The sequence below is a fragment of the Enhydra lutris genome, unplaced genomic scaffold, assembly GCF_002288905.1.
Source record: "Enhydra lutris kenyoni isolate GAN:26980312 unplaced genomic scaffold, ASM228890v2 scaffoldscaffold70, whole genome shotgun sequence".
Lineage (NCBI taxonomy): Eukaryota > Metazoa > Chordata > Mammalia > Carnivora > Mustelidae > Enhydra > Enhydra lutris.
This window is the reverse complement of record NW_019154154.1, coordinates 7,550,947-7,568,242: the sequence shown is the minus strand read 5'-3', so window position 1 is coordinate 7,568,242 and position 17,296 is coordinate 7,550,947. Positions and strand designations below refer to the sequence as shown.

The 17,296-nt window shown below is 37.8% G+C and overlaps 1 protein-coding gene across 1 annotated transcript; it reads right to left on the bottom strand.

The window, feature by feature from the left end:
- Positions 1 to 8,697: 8,697 nt before the first annotated feature.
- Positions 8,698 to 9,322, bottom strand: LOC111159843 (interferon epsilon). The gene is given in 2 exon segments (XM_022522500.1): positions 8,698 to 9,000; positions 9,002 to 9,322. Coding segments are annotated over 2 exon segments (624 nt in total).
- Positions 9,323 to 17,296: the final 7,974 nt, after the last annotated feature.

Sequence of the window (17,296 nt, the reverse complement as noted above, 5' to 3'; positions counted from 1 at the left end):
GACTCTTAATCTCACAAAACAAACTGAGGGTTGATGGGGGGAGGGGGGTTAGGAGACGGGGGTGGGGTTATGGACATTGGGGAGGGTATGTGCTATGGAGAGTGCTGTGAAGTGTGTAAACCTGGCGATTCACAGACCTGTACCCCTGGGGATAATATGTTTATAAAAAATAAAATTTAAAAAAAAGTACATTCTTTTTTTTTTTTTGAAAGATTTTATTTATTTGAGAGAGAGATAGAGTGCGTGCGTGGGCGCGAGCGAATGAGAGAGAGAGCACGAGCAGGGGCAGAGGGAGAGGGAGAAGCAGACTCCCCAATGAGCAGTAAGCCCAACTCAGAGCTCAATCCCAAGACTCGAGATCATGACCTGAGCTGAAGGAAGATGCTTAACCTATTGAGCCACCCAGATGCCCCTACATTCCTTCTTTTTATTCCAAATTTGCCTACTGTTTTGTATACCTTGCTGTGCCTGATTGCAATTTTGTGGTATTCCTGAGTAAAGCTAACTATTGTTGGTAAATAACTGGCAGTTTTTTTTTTTTAAGGTTAACAAACTACTGGGAGAAATTCAAAACAATCTATTCATCAGTATTTAACATGAACCTGGACGCAGGTTTTATGTAAATGAATTTAATGGCTGTATAGTATTCTATAACATGGCGTGCCCACTGTTTACTCACCTAATCTTTTATAAGAGTACATTAACTTGGCTGCAATTATCTTTTATAAAAATAATGCTGCAATAAATAAATTTGGGCACACATTTAGGCAGGTGTATGAACAGTCTTTCTGTAATATAAATATCCAGAAATGCATTTGCATTTAAAAATTTTGGTAGATTGGGGCACTTGGGTGGCTCAGTCACTAAGCATCAGCCTTCAGCTCAAGTCGTGATCCCAGGGTCCTGGGATGGAGCCCCGCATTTGTCTCCTTGCTCAGCAGAAAGTCTGCTTCTCCCTCTCCCACTCCCCGTGCTTGTGTTCCCTCTCTCGCTGTGTCTCTCTCTGCCAAATAAATAAATAAAATCTTTTAAAAAATTTTAGGTCAATTTTACCAAAGTAACCACCTATATTTAAAAATTTAACACTTCTACTATATAGATGTGTGCTCTTAACCCAGCTATCTCCAAACCATCTTGTTGTTTATCAGATTTTACATTTATATAAATGATTACTAGGAAGGCTATATATGTATATTATCTACTTGTAGCTATGTCTGCTTTTGTAAATTGCTTCTGTATTTCTTTTTTTTTTAAGATTTTATTTATTTATTTGACAGAAAGATACAGACAGAGAGAGAACACAAGGAGGCAAAGCAGCAAGCAGAGGGAGAGGGAGAAGCAGGCTCTCCGCTGAGTTGAGAGCCTGATGTGGGGCTCGATCCCAGGACCCTGGGATCATGAGCTGAGCCGAAGGCAGAGGCTTTAACCCACTGAGCCACCCAGGGGCCCCGGCTTCTGTATTTCTTGCTGATATTGCTGTTGTATTGTTAAACTTTTTTGAGTTTTTTATATTAATAATATTAATATCAATTATATATTTTGAGATTTTTTCTATATGTCATAGATTTATATATGACATACATTTTTATGTCTTTTTATTCTCTTGATAGTTCTTTACTGGACAGACTTTTTAAAAAAATTTACATATTGGGCACATTGATGGTGTAGTGGGTTAAGCTACCAGCTCTTGGTTTCAGCTCAGGTCTGATCTCAGAGTGGTGAGCACAGTTGGTGTTTTTTTGTTTTTGTTTTGCTTATTTTTAATATGTTAGGCATTCGTTGCACACAACAATCTGAGAGAGATGCTTTAGGGAAGAAATCTTTCCTCTGGAACCTTGCGCTCTACCCCACATATGTATAATGCCACATGTGGTTTCTGATGTCTAACCCCTCAGATATGGGCCCAAGTGTTCCAAGAAACTTTTTGCCCAAAACTTAGAGATGGATTGTTGGTGAAATTTCTAACATCCTTTCTACATAGGACCCTCCTTTGTGTGTCTTCCGGTACAGTTTCCCTGTGGAGGGCTACAGCTGAAACCCTGAAATGTCCAAACAACTCTCTTTGCTCTTCTAATGTCAACCAGTAGTAGAAATCTACTTAGCCAGAGGGATTTTGAGGACATTTTTGTTTCGGCTCCTGAGCCCTGTCCCACCCACAGAGAGTGCATCCTCATTTTCTTCCCCATAATTTGCCCTGGAAATATGCTTATTTCCTTCCCAGTTTCATTGAGTCTCTTTCTCTTCCACTCAAACCTTCCTCCCAAGGACTGACACTAGATTAGGAGCTGTTACTGAAATAAGTCCACTATACTGAATAATATACCAGCTAAAAATTCCACTTTTAATGCTCTCAAATTAACTCCATTTTGATCATAAATATTTTTATAATTTTTAATTAACATATAATGCATTATTAGCCCCAGGGGTACAGGTCTGTGAATCACCAGGTTTACACACTTCACAGCACTCACCATAGCACATACCTTCCCCAATGTCTATAACCCCACCACCCTCTCCCTACCCCCCTGCCCCTGGCAACCCTCAGTTTGTTTTGTGAGATTAAGAGTCTCTTATGGTTTGCCTGATCATAAATATTTTTATCCACATTGATAACTACCTTGTTCATCTGATAAGAACCCACATGAATTACTGTTATTTGGAATAATTAAATTTTCTCTTAGGGAAATACCTTATTAACGATAAGGCTTATGTTGAAACTTGGAATAAGTTTCACTAGAACAATGTGCACTTAGCTGTCTTAGGTAGAAAAAGTCACATGATTTATAGGTCAAGGGCAACACTGTTCTTTGTTCTCCTTGAACCTTGCTTCACCCTTCCCAAGAGGTACACATCTTCACCTTCAATGACTAAAACTTGTCTGAACAGGTTTCTAAGAAGATGGATTCTTCTTACATTGAAGGTAAAACCATGGGACCATTTTTGTGTTATGATCACTTCCCTGCATCTCTGTAATGTGACTCGGGCTACTAGTCTCCAGATACTACATGCTGGCTATCTTCTGCTTACTCATAATGTTTCAAGTACACAAGCCAAAGAAATAAAGAAATTTGTCATAAAATCTCTACTGATAGCAGGTGCAAAAACTGATTCAACATCCACCCAACTTTGGACAGTAACAAGACAAGTGGTCTTTCCAACAGAACAATGGGAGGAATGTTACACTTTATACAACTGTAAAAGTGAGCCATTTACACTATTTACATGAATTGTTTTATATTTTTCTATTACTTTTTTTTTTTAACTGAACCTGAAATAGGAAACATTCAAGTTGTTGTCAGTGGTTTCTATATTAATTGGCAGTTGAAAGCGTGACTAACCATCAACAGCAGACGGGGACCAAAGGCCCATGAAGAGTGGGTTCAGGAAAGGATTTTCTCAGATGAGTAGAACAATTAGAAGAAGGGATCCAACCAGCACTTCTGATCTATATATTATGTCATTGTCTTATTGTATCTTTACCATACAAGGATAAAAACCAACCTTTCATTAGAGAATGAAAGACACTTTACTTTTTAGTGCAAGACATAGCTTATCCAAACTGTCCATCCAAGAAAAGTAGAGAAACTGAAAAACAAAAATAAGAATTAACCTCTTAGCAGGCTCATAAACAAGACTTCCTCATCTCTAGGTAGAGTGTCTTCTTACACATATAACTGACGACAATGATATGGTATTTATATATCCCTTTTTTCTTTTATTTTTTAAAGATTTTATTTATTTATTTGACAGAGAGAGAGAGTAAGAGAGCACAAGCAGAGGGAGCAGCAGAGTGAGAAGGAGAAGCAGATTCCCTGCTGAGCAGGGAACCCGACACGGGTCTCAATCCCAGGACCCCAGGATCATGGTCTGAACCGAAGGCAGATGCTTAACTGACTAAGCCACCTAGGCACCGTATATATCTCTTCTTTCTGTTAACACTGCATTTTAAATGTCTTTATTCATTCGGTGTTTAGATTGTCTCTTTATGTGTTCAAGAATGTGCTAAGCAAAGAGTTAAGAAGCTATTTCCCCACCCTGAAGTAGGTCATACTTTTGTTGAAAGAGAAGTGATCCAGCATAGTACAGTGTGGTTTGTGATGTGATTGGTGTTGTGCTCTGGAAGGGTAAACAGATTTAGACAAATCAGACTCTAAGGGTTTTCTGAGAAATAAAAACTTAAGGAGTCGTAAATAACAAGAATGAGATAGTAACACATATTAGGATGCTAATATGTATTTGACCAAGGCAATATGTGAGTTTGGGTTTCCTATGGCCCCAAATGGAAGGTCTGTGGGGTTTGCTTTTGGAAGTTAGGTGCTGAGAAAGCAGACTCTGAGACAAAATTACCATGCAAGGAGTTTATTAGGGAGGGTTATAGGCTCAACGCATGTGAGAAGAGAAGGCCGCAGATGGAGGAGAGGAAAAGCTGAGGGGCTGGCCAGTCACAACGTGGCTTCAGTCAAAACCTGGGTGGGGGAGGGGGCTCTGAAGTGGTAATGACCTTTCAGAGGCAGAGTGAGGGGTCTGAGTCTTCATCCCCCCACATCCAGTCATTGGATACAGGGGAGAAAATGGGCTACATGACTCATTTCAGCCAAAGGCAATTCCAAGAATGTCCCCCAAATCTCTGTATTTACCAAATATCTATACTTCTCAATTACTGAACCAATTTGTTGTCTCTTACCTTGGAATCCTCTATCTTTCAGAGGTTTAATTTCCTTTGTGTTCACATCATATTCCTCATCTGGACAGGTTATGGTTGCAGGTTTGATTTTATACAATCACAGGCATGAGGAACAGAACATTCCAGACAAAAACTTAGTTTGGATCATTTTCCTGAGAAGACAGTTTCTGTCATGGGATGTACCTGGAGTATCACAGTCTCTATATCCTGCTTCTTTAAGAAGGAGAAGGACCACTGAATTTGCTACTATGAAAAGGTAGTGATAGAAAAAGAAAAAACAACTTTCCTCAGCAGCTATCTCCCACCTGGGGTGGGATTGTGGGAAAATATGAGATCAGTAACCTCAAGGAGACCAGGCCTTTATCTGTTAAAAGTCTACCAAGGCTATCAAGAAATAGAGGCATGGTTCATAATGTGAAGTCTTAGGGCCAACAGCATCGGCATCATCTAGAAATTGCTAGAAATGCAAACACTTAGGCCCCATTACAGACTTATTGGATCAGAAACATTGGGGGTGAAGCCATGCCATCTCTGTTTTAACAAGCCCCCCAGATGATTCTGATACATACTGGAGGTGGGGTTTAATTTATTGCAGGTGATAAGTATCCTAAGCCAACTCTGTACAAGGAGCCATATTTATTGTTCTTTTTTAAAATTTCACAAATAATATCATTTTTCCCTGATTCTAAAATGAATTTATATTCATGGAGAAATATTTAAAATTGAAAAAGGATAAGAGAATGAAAATTCTATCACCTAGATAGCACTATTACAAACATTTTAGTGCATTTCTTTTCAGACATTTTACATGTATTTTTATTTGTAGAACATATGATGATACTAGTTATTTTGTAAACTGCTTTTTCATTTAATAATCTATTTAGCTCAGTACATGTAGGTGTGACTAGGATAACTCAGATGACCCAGCCTGTGAGTACAAATGATCTTACCTTTACTCTGAGCCCATCTATGCACTGATGGCCGGGCATATAGTCTCTTTATTTTTTTAAACTTTTTATTTTTTTCATCTAGTCTCTATAAAGTGCTTATCTTCCCCAATATCTCCAAGTTTAGAACTCTGGTTTTAAAGTTTTAATACGGCACATATATTTAAAAGCAAGCAATTTTTATTTTGTATTAGGCAGTGAAGACAGTTACAGAAGCAGGATGTCAACTAATAAAGCTAAATTTTGGGGAAACATTAGCAGACACAGTATCGGTTTTAGCTTCTAAATATGAGAAGCTAAATTTATGAGAATAAATATCTGCTCTGAATTTCTCCTTGGCACTTCCTCCATTCTGTTTCCCTCAATTCTCAGGAAAGAAATGTCCAGGGAGAGAAAATGTTCTTTTTTCAATTCAAGGCTGTAGACAGTGTGTGAACTTGAATAAGGAAAGCCGGAGCAAATTATCATCATTCTTGTTATTACTATTTTGTAGAGATATTTCATAGTGCCTGCTGTTCGGGTTTATGGGGTCTCGAACACAGGGCAGCCTTCTGAGTCAGGCAGATCTGGTTGAGAATCTTTGTTGTGGCATTGGCTGGCTCCATGGCTTATTACGTTATTTTGAACAAATCACTTCACCTTGAAAGTCTGTTCATTCTCACCTGAGAAAGGACTACAGTAACAGAAACTACTTTGCTAGGTTAATTTGACAGTTGAATAATGTGTTAAGTGAAGAATTTTGTTCTGAAAACTTCCTGGTTTAAAGAAAACAAAAATTCTACTGATCATGTGAAGCAAATGACCTGTATTTGCTTGTGTCTTTCCTCTCTCCACTTCCCTACCTCCAGGTGAACCTGAAAGTAAACAGGTCAACACCAGGGCTGAAGTGTGACAAAGATGTCCTCCTGACTGCCCAGCCTCTGCCTCCCTGTCCCTTTCCTCTAGGGCAGTAGAATCTGCTTCAGACTCAGGAGCCTGTTCAGTTCATCCTCCTCCCTTTGAAGCCAAATCCAAGGACATGAAGAGACATTTCACCAAAGAGGTTATAAAGATGCCAAATAAGCACATGAAAAAATATCCAACAGCAGGAGCCATTAGGGAAATGGGAACTCAAACCACAATCAGATATCACTACACACCTATCAAAATGGTCAAAATCCAAACAGCTAACACACATTAATTAAACTGGGATGAAATATGTTTTGTTCTTCAGCAGGTTTTCACAATCAGTGATCAATTTCATCTCAAATTATTCGATGACACTAAAGCAGAACATGATGTCAAGTAGTAGAACTAGCCCCAGACATCTGGGCCATGGCTCCGGTTCTTACATTGGGCGAAAGTCACTGTGACTGTGGGAAAGCCACCAAGTCTCACTGAACGTCAGTTTCTCTGGTCCCACATTTGATCCACAATGATTTCTAAGAGCTCCTGGCTGGAAGAGCTGGAATCCCTTCATCAACAGCAGCTGTGATGAGAATGGAAACCCTCTCCCTCAGTTGGCATGGGTGCCCTTCTGTCCAGCTTTCTTCCTCCCAGCCACTCCCCTTCCCACCAAGGGAAATCTGGTGCAGTCCTGTTTCTTCTAATCTTCATCTAACACTTCCTTTTGCTAGCAAGACTCCTTCATGCATACTTCCTCTTTTTAAAAGATTTTATTTATTTGAGAGAGAGAGAGAGAGAGAACGAGCATGAGCAGGGGGAGGGACAGAGGGAGAAGCAAACTCCCCATTGAGCAGGGAGTCCCAAGCAGGGCCCATCCCAGGGCCCCAAGATTACAATCTGAGCCGAAGGCAGATGCTTAATGGACTGAGCCACTCGGGAATCCCTCCTTCATGCATATTTCTAATAACTGGCTCTTGTTGGATACACTTTAATTTATTATTTTAATTTGTAATGTTCATGTGACTAAAAATTGAAATATAAAAATAAGCTGTAAAAGCACCTCTGCCCTGTCCTCTTCCCTTAGTCTCTCTTCCCCAAAATACAGGTTATCATTGTAATTTATTTCTTATATATTCCTTATTTGTTCATGTACAAGTTAGGCCAAATGTAAAATTTGTTTTATATTTTAATTTTAAATACAGCATTTTAGATACACTGTTCTGCCTCTTGCCTTTTTTTTTTTTTTAACTTTTTTTCAGTATAGCAAGAGCATCCTCTTTCTTTTCTCCAGCTAAGTAGTGTTCCTTTGTGTGAACATAATTTAACTGTCTCTAATTAAAAGAGTCTGTGTAATTTCCTGTTTTGGGATATTATAAATAATGATGTAATGAATAATATTGCACATAAGTCATTATACACATGTGCAAGGCTTTTTATAAGATAAATTTCAAACCCAGAATTTATGGATCAAAAAACTGTAATTTTAATAGGTATCACCAAATTGCCTTTATTGTGATCTTACCAATTTCCAGTGCTCTGGGAAATTATAAGAGCATCCCTCCCCCAAATCTCCATAGAGTGTGGGCCTTCACCCATCTGTTATAAATGGCATGTTACTCACTTTTAATCTGTATTTCTTAATATTATGAGTGAGGTTGAATCTCTTCTCATGCATTTGTTTTCCCTCTGCAGTCTGCTTGTTCACGTCCTTTGGCCCTATTTCTACTGTGTTACCTGTAACAAATATTTGGTGTGTATTGATATTTTCAAATCTTACAGTGCACATTATCCCTAGTTATTTCTCATTGTGTCTACCAAGTTCTGGCAAAGAAATCATTGGAATGGATGTTCTATGTTAAGAAAAGTATTATTACACTGGGGACACATTTCGTTTTATTTACCTGGTCAACTTGCATGAAAATATACCCATTTGAAGAACCAGTTATGAAATATTAATGAATCTACTTTAACTCATAAAACTTAAGATAAATCAAAGATACAAAGTGACATTACAAGTTACAGACTATTGTAGTCAGTATGCATGATCTTAAAGGACAGATAAAAAAAAAAAAATATATATATATATATATATATATATATATCCACATAAAACCAAAACAATACTACCAGTTTATGACAAAAAGAAATAATAGAGTCTGGAAAGCCCTCCCACCCCTCTGTCTACCCTATGCTTTTAAAGCCTGGAGATGGCTCTTGCTCCACTTGGAAGGAATCTGTTTCTTGTTTGCTTAGCTTTCTTACCAACTGGAATGCAAAGAACAGACACCGGTTGATTTCTACTCAAACAATGGTCCAGGTGCAGCTGCTTTACTCCTGGTTTTCCAGGTAATCGTGGATCTTCCGGAAATACTTTTTAACCTGTAACCTAGGGTTCCCACCACTCAAGACACAGCTGTTCTGCTCTGCTCCCAGGCCTCTGAGGGCCCCTAGGTATTCCAGCTGTTGATGAAGTTCAGTGAGGAAAATTCTCCACGAGGCTTTCCTCCCAACCATCCAGAGAAATACCTGCCCTGAAGAGGTTGAAGGTCTGCAGAAGCATCTCATGCAGAATGGCCAGGGCCTGTCCACTCTGGGACCAGCGACGATTCACAGACTGCTGGGGAAGGAGGAAGTTTGTCCTGTGTGGCAGACACAGCTGAACTGACGATTTTGGGAATTTATTGAACAGTTTTAAACTCTATCTGTTTACTCTTTGTTGGAAGAGAGCCAGTTTCAATTCAAGGGAGAAGAGAGTAGAAGAGGCCAAGAGCACCAACACAATTGCAAAGAAATGCTTGTTAATCATGGTGAAGGTCGAATGCGCCACTTATTTCTGTACAGACTTAGTACAGCTCCAGCTCTAGTGAATGTTTGCTTTTCATGCATCTCAGATTGTTCTGGGAAGTGTCCTCCTTTGTGGGTTTTGTTGTCTAATGCTGTCCTAACTCCAAGATTAGACTTTAGGTTTTCTGGTTACCTTTCCATAGTGTTTATGGAACACTTCCTCCCCTTTCCCCATTGTGTTGGCTGTTTGACGAAGTAACCAAAAAAGCTTGTTTCATTGTATGTGTTCCTTGAGATAATTACAGACTAGTCATCCAATATGATTTTCTATTACCCTCATTATTCCATACAAAGTTTCACTCAACACAATATGTCTTCTCAATATTTAGTCAAGCTTATTAAAGTTCTTTTATTGAGAGTATTTTTTAAAGGAGTACTCTTTTAATATTTATATTAAATACATATCAGAGGTTTAGCAGCACCTATAGGGCACTCAGGGGGGGATAATTAAAATCTATACAGACTACTAAATTTAAAACCTCAAGTAGAACTGTAAATTTGCACAAATGTTTGAGCAAATTAACTTTAAAATACATATGAGCCATCTTAAATTGTTTTATATCTTATTGAGGCAGTTGAATATCTAAGTTCCTGGCCTATAAAAGGTGATATGAAAGAGAAAAAAAATAGAAAAAGAAGGTCGTTATAAAATTATTGCATCTCAACATGGGGGGTTAAGGGGGTAGGAGAAGAGTAAATGAAACGAGATGGGATTGGGAGGGAGACAAACCATGGGTGACTCTTAATCTCACAAAACAAACAGGTTTACTGGGAGTAGGGGCCTTGGGAGAAGGGGGGTGGGGTTATGGACATTGGGGAGGGTATGTGCTGTGGTGAGTGCTGTGAAGTGTGTAAACCTGGCGATTCACAGACCTGTACCCCTGGGGATAAAAATATATGTTTATAAAAAATAAAATTTAAAAAAAATCCCCCCCCAAAAAATAAAATAAAATAAAATAAAATAAAATAAAATAAAATAAAATAAAATAAAATAAAATTATTGCATCTGCAGAACACTAGAAATGGCCTATAGGTCCAACAATAAGGAAATGGTTAAATAAATGTTGGTAAATCCATTTAATTAAATGCTGTGTAGGGGCAGCTGGGTGGCTCAGTCAGGTAAGAGGCTGCCTTCAGCTCTCAGGTCATGATCCCAGAGTCCTGGGATCAAGCCCCACATTGGGCTCTCTGCTCAGTAGGGAGTCTACTCCTCCCTCTGCCTCCCCCAACTTGTGCTCATGCTCGCCATCTCTCTCTCAAATAAATAAATAAAATCTTAAAAAAAATTCTATGTAACCATTTTTAAAAAGATATTTTAAATTTTTTTTTAATTTTTAAATTTAAGCTTAATACCCTCTAGTTCCATCCCCGTTGATATTTTAAATTTTTGGAGAGAAAGAGAAGGAAAGAGAGAGAGCATGCACGTGCACAGTGGGGAGAGGGAGAGAGAAGCCCAAGCAGATTCTGTGCTGAGCACAGAGCCCTACTCCGGGCTCAGTCTCACAACCCTGAAATCGGACCTGAGCTGAAACCAACAATCCAACGCTTAACCGACTGGATCACCCAGGTGCCCCGCTATGTAACCATTATAAATGATAAAATTATATGGGAAGAGATTGGGGGCAGTTGGCTGGTATGTATTCCTTAGAGTACCTGTAACTACAGTAAACTTTTACATCAATATCTTTAAATCAGTAATGCCTCTCGAATTACAAATATCCAGCTCCACATTCTAAATCCTCCTGAATATGCCTCCAGTCTGCATTCCCAATCTTATCTCCCACTATTGCTCCAAATGTCCTGTGAGGGAAAATGAATGCCAGGTAAGGTTAATGACTCACTACTGCCTTAATATAGCTAGCAGAGTGTGTGTTTGTGTGTGTGTGTGTGTGTTTTTGGATGCTTTCTCTCTCAGAAACATCACCCATGCCTCCTTCACCCCCTGTACCTGTCTGTGCAAGGACCAAGGATTACTTCTTCTTTATGGCCTAGATTTTATTTTAAAGAAACTATAATCTCTCTTCTGGATCCTCACAGTACCATATATCTTTTTAAAAATGCCTTTCTTGTCCTGTCTCATATATGGCTATTTTTTGGGTCACATTTACATATAATGTGATTATACACATAAATAAATATAATTAATGTACTACAGCAGGATTTACCTCTACCATGTTACTATTTATTTTTAAATTGTTCATGTTTTCCCCTTTTGGGGATTGATTACAAAAAATGATTCCATTTTATCTCCACTACTGGTTTATCAGCTATACCACTTTTTTTTTTTCCCAAAGATTTTATTTATTTATTAGAGAGAGAAAGAGCACAAGCAGTAGGGAAGGACAGAGGGAGAGTGAGAAGCAGGCTGCCACAGAGTTGGGAGTCCAATGTGGGACTCGATCCCAAGACCCTGGGATCATGACCTGAGCTGAAGACAGACGCCAACTGACTGAGCCACCCAGGTGCCCCTACCTAGGCCGTTTTATTCTTATGGTAGTTTCTCTAGGGCTTAAAATATATATATCCTTATTTAGCATATTACAATTTACTTTCAAATAATATTACACATGGCTTAAAGTTCAGTATGGAGGGTATTACAACAATATATTTCTTTTTCCTTCCTCTCATCCTTTGTTGTCATACATTTTCATATGTTTTAAACCCCACAAATATTTACACTATATTTATTTTAAATAGTCAGTTACATTTCGAAGAGATTTTTAAGATGAGAAAGTATTTCATTTATATTGACTCATTATCATGTATTTAACCACATAGTTACCCTTTCTGGTCTTGTTCAATCCTTTTGGTAGATCTAAATTTCTATTTGGTATCATTCTTCTTGAATAACTTCTTCTTCTTGACTAACTTCCTTTAATTATTCTTCTATCACAGGTCTCCTGGCAATGAATTCTCTTGGCTTTCTGTTTGTCTGAAAAAATTATTTTGTCCTCAGTTTGGGATTATATTGTTGCTGAGTACAGTATTCCAGATGGAGATAGTTTTTCTTTCAGTACTGTAAAGATACTGTTCCACTGTCTTTTGGCTTTCATGATTTCCAAAGAGAAGACTGCTGTCATCTTAATTTTATTTTTCTGTTCATCATCAGTCTTCTTTTTCCCTGGATGATTTTAAGGTATTCTTTCTGTCATTATATTTCAGTTATTTGATGATAATGTGCCTTGGTGTGATTTTCTTCTTGTACATTCTATTAGGAGTTTCTTAATGCTTCTTGAATCTGTGGTTTCATCATTTTAATTAAATTCAGAAAAGTTTCAGACCTTGTTTTTTCAACGTTTTTTATCTCCTTCTGGGACTCTAACTACAGAAATACCAGACCCATTTAGTATGATCATACAGGCAATTGACGTTCACTTAGTCTTTATCTCTTTTATTTTTTATAGTTTCCATGGTGATGTCTTCGAGCTCACTGATACTGTTTTCTGTAGTATCTTACCCGAATGTTAATCCATCTAGTATATTTATCACTTTAGGTAGTATGTTTCTCATCTCTAGAAGTCCACTTTGCTCCTTTCTGATCTCTTTCATTTTCTTCCTCATCGTGTTCATCTTTTCTCCTATCTTGTTGAGCTTATGAGATATGTTTATAAGAGGTATTCTAGCCTCCTTGTCTGCTACTTCGGTTATTTGTGTCATTTCTAGTCCTTGTTTCTTGATTATATTTTCTACTGTTTTGGGGTCCTATTGTCCTGCTTCTTTGTATGTCTGATAGCTTTTGATCGGAGTCAGAACATTGTAATTTTGACATTACTGGATCTGTGAAGTGCTTCGTATGTGGTTGGGCTTTGTTTTAGGACATCGTTGAGTTACTCTCTTCAATTCCTTTGGGGCTTGCTTTTACACCTTGCTAGCATGGATGGAGCAGACTTTATAGTCTAGGGCAATGTCATCTCACTACCAAGGGACTATCCTTATAAGGACTCTACTTGCTGGTCCCTATTCTATGAAATCTTTGCACTTTGGGTGGTGGAAACATGAACTAGTCCCAGCCCCGTGTCCACCCTGGGGATAGTTGACCCATTCCTTCCTAAGAATTCCTTCCCTGGTCTCCAAACTCTAAGTGACATGGGCACTAGGTATTCTTAAAAAAAAGTTATGTGTGTGCATGTGTGTGTGTACATGGAATTAAGTGTGTGCCTGTACACATGTCTGTGCATTTGGAGGGTCATGAATAACATTCAGAGCCCATGAGACAGTAAAGCTTGGTGCATGGGTCTCTTTTGTTTGTGGATGGTATTAAGACAATCCACTGCAAACTTACACTACTTTAGAGAAAAACAATGGGGAAATATCATGACAGTGGAAAAAAAAAATGCTAAGTCTTAAGCATCACTGATTAAGACAAAGTCTTTGAGAGCGCCTGAGTGGCTCAGTGGTTAAGCATGTGCCTTCAGCTCAGGTCATGATCTCAGAGTCCTGGGTTCGAGTTCCACATTGGGCTCCCTGCTCAGTGGGGAGTTTGCTTTTCCCTCTGTCTGCTGTTGCCTCTGCATGTGCTCCCTCTCTGACAAATAAATAAATAAAATCTTAAAAAAAAGACAATCTTTGAAGAAAATGGAATAAACTAACAGTGGCAATCTATCTGACTAGAATGGACTTGTAAGTGACTTTTAAAATTATACGCAAGCAATGAATCATGGAACACACTACAAAAACTAATGATGTAGTACTAACATAATAATAGAAAAAATAAAATAAAATAACTGCACAAACTTACATTTTTATTCACCTTTTCCCCCCACAAATTTAACATTGTCAATCTAAAAAGTATAATGCTGTAATTAAAATTCTGATCACTTCTGTATGTTAAAAACATACCAAGAGTTCATTAGTAAGGAAGACACTTTAAATTTGGCCAAAGGATGGCAGCATAACATCAATTACTTAGAGCCTGGGATCAATTTTGCACTGTTGGCAAGGGAAATCAAAACGTTCATGGCATCTAGTGGTCTAATGACATGTGGTGAGCAATGCATTATTATTTTGACAAAATGACTTGTTCCGATAATGCATAAGATTACTAATCACTCTAACTCATATTAAGATACTTGATGGTTAGTATTGTTAAGTATCTTCCTTTTCCTGCCTTGACTGCTTTAGTGGACATTTGTTGCTTTCTGGCTATTCACTGTCATCACCTCTCCCTTTTCGAGGGTTACTGGTATGCATAGCCTGACTTCTCTGCCTCCTCTTAGATCCTGTGCTTCTGGCCTGACTCCCCATCTGACACATCTAGCCCTTTCCAGGCTACTCAGTGCTTCACTTTCCCTAGCCTCAGTGATTACTTCAGGCAGGGTCCTTTGTCCCAGCAGCCTCAACACACCTCTACTCACATTTTCTGAGCACACACTTGCAAATACTTAACCGTATTAATTTATCTGTCCTAGAATGCTGTAGTTAGAAGTGATCTTAAATCACATATAATCTCTGCTTCCTGTTTCCTTCCTGAAAAATTCAGTTCTAAAGCCAACAAAGAGAAAAAAAGGAAGCACTCTGCTAAAAGGGGCAGGATGTATGGTAGTCTGGAATGGGATGCCAGGTTTCAAAGAGGATGAGGCAAATGTCCATATGGAGAGTGAACCTGGCATGTAGTGTTGGAGCCTGAGAAGAGTGAGCAGAGTATTTGTGGGGGTATAGTTTCTGTGAAGAGTCACAGCCAAAGTGGGGTGAGGAAGGCAAAGTTCTTATGGACAAAGTTTCAAAGTACTGCCCTAGAAATTACTCAAATATTTAAAAATAAATATTTATTTATTTTTAGATATTTTATTATTTATATTTATTTGTATTATTTATATAATATTATAAACAAATATATTATAATTATTTATAATATATTTATATTTTAATTTATTAATTAAAATTATTTTATAATTTATAATTATTTTTATAATTTATAATTATTTTATGATTAATCATAATTTAATTAAATTTATATTATAATAATATATTATAAAATTATAATATATTTATTTACATTACTTATTTTTAATTTATTTTATTATTTATTTATTTATTTATGCTCTATATATTTAAGGTATACAACATGATGTTTTGATATACATGTACATTGTGAAATGATTATTATAGTCAAGCTAAGTAATATATCCATTACCTTACATAGCCACCTAAATACTAGCTTTAATGAGTTAAATAGTGGAAAAGTCTGGCAGTCACATCAAAATGCCTAGATGCCATCTTATTCAAAGGATCAAAGTGAACCTCATCAACCTCATCAAATCATGCACCACCTTGTAAGATGCAACTCAAAATAACACAACATGCCTTCTGGGCTATTTCCATCAATGTAAAGAACCTGAATTTAACCATGAGGAAACATCACTTAAACCAAAATTAAGGAACATTCTACAGAATAATTGCCCTGTAAGTTTCAGGTTGTGAAAGTCAAAGAAAGACAGGAAAGTTTCCAGATTAAAGGAGACCAAAGGGACTTCTGGTTTCCAGTTCTGTATACAAGGAGGTTAGAAGTCATTACTCAAGCTTATTAAGTAAAAAGCTGAACAGACTGAAAAATCAATCACTCTTTTTGGATCCACAAGATAGAGGAAGACACAGGGCAAACCAATGCCCCCTAAATTGGAGAGACAAGCAGGGAATCCAGGGACTAACCATTTTACAAAGCAGAGACTTGTAAATGGAAACCACCGCGGGAACCCGTGTTGGGGTAGGAAACCTGAACTGTAATTGGTGGGTTGCTGGAGGCTCCGTGAGACTAAAGAATATGTCACCTGAACACACAGTATAATTTTTAACAGTTTCCATTTACTATTAAGGATATTATTGGTTCGACTAGACAAATCTAAACATGAAGGTTGTATTACATGGTTCAAACGTAATGATGTTAATTTCCCTTTTTATTAATTTTTTTTTTTTAGAGAGAGAGTGTGAATGTGGGGGAGGGGAAGACAGAGAGGGAGAGAAAGAATCTTAAGCAGACTCCTCACTCAGCACGGAGCCTGACGGGGCTCAATGTCACGACCCAGGATCATGACCCAAGCCAAAATCAAGAGTCGGACACCTAACAAGAGTTAGACGCTTAGCCGACTGAGCCATCCAGGTACCCCAGGATGTTAATTTCTTAGTTTTGATGATTACATTGTGGTTATGCAGGAGAAATGTTCCTCTTTATAGGAAATACACATTAAAGTGTGTGAGAATATTGGGGCATAAGACCAGCAGCTTACCCTGAACTGGTTTTAAAACCAAGCTTCTCCTATATTGGCAATTTTTGTGACTATTTCAAAAAGGAAAAAATAGTGTGTGTGTGTTTGTGTGTGCATGTATTTTTTAATGAAATAATTCATTTGAGATGTGATAGCTGAGGCCTCCTAGGGCAGAGGAACCTTCTTTCTCCATACTAACATCACCTACACTCTTCTTCTATCCCCTCTTCAGAGTTTAATTTAGGCAAAGAATGGCAAAAATACACAGAAAGAAAAGGCCACCACTCCAGGTTATGAGTATAGGGTGATGCTTAAACCCATCAGTGTGACAGACTACAGACTACAGACTAAAGTGTGACAGACTACAGTTAAATCTCAACTTTGCCATTTGTTTGCTGTGTGGTCTTGGGCAAGCTATTAACATCTTTCTATCTCAGTTATAGCAATGCAAAGACAAGGGTAATAACAATATCTCATGTAGCTGTTGTGACCTCTAATTGAAATAATGTGCTTATCAGTGTTTGGCACATGGTCCGTGCTCAATAAATGATATTATTATGTTATTTGTATGAGGCACAACAGTATTAATAGATTGCAATACCTTTTTCCACTGACCCCTGGATAAGTACGGTCAGCATAGCTCTCCAAGCACAGTCCCATGTTAATCAATCACAGATGGAAATAAGATGAAACCTATCTTCCATCAATGTTTTTTTTTTTCAGTAAATGTTAAT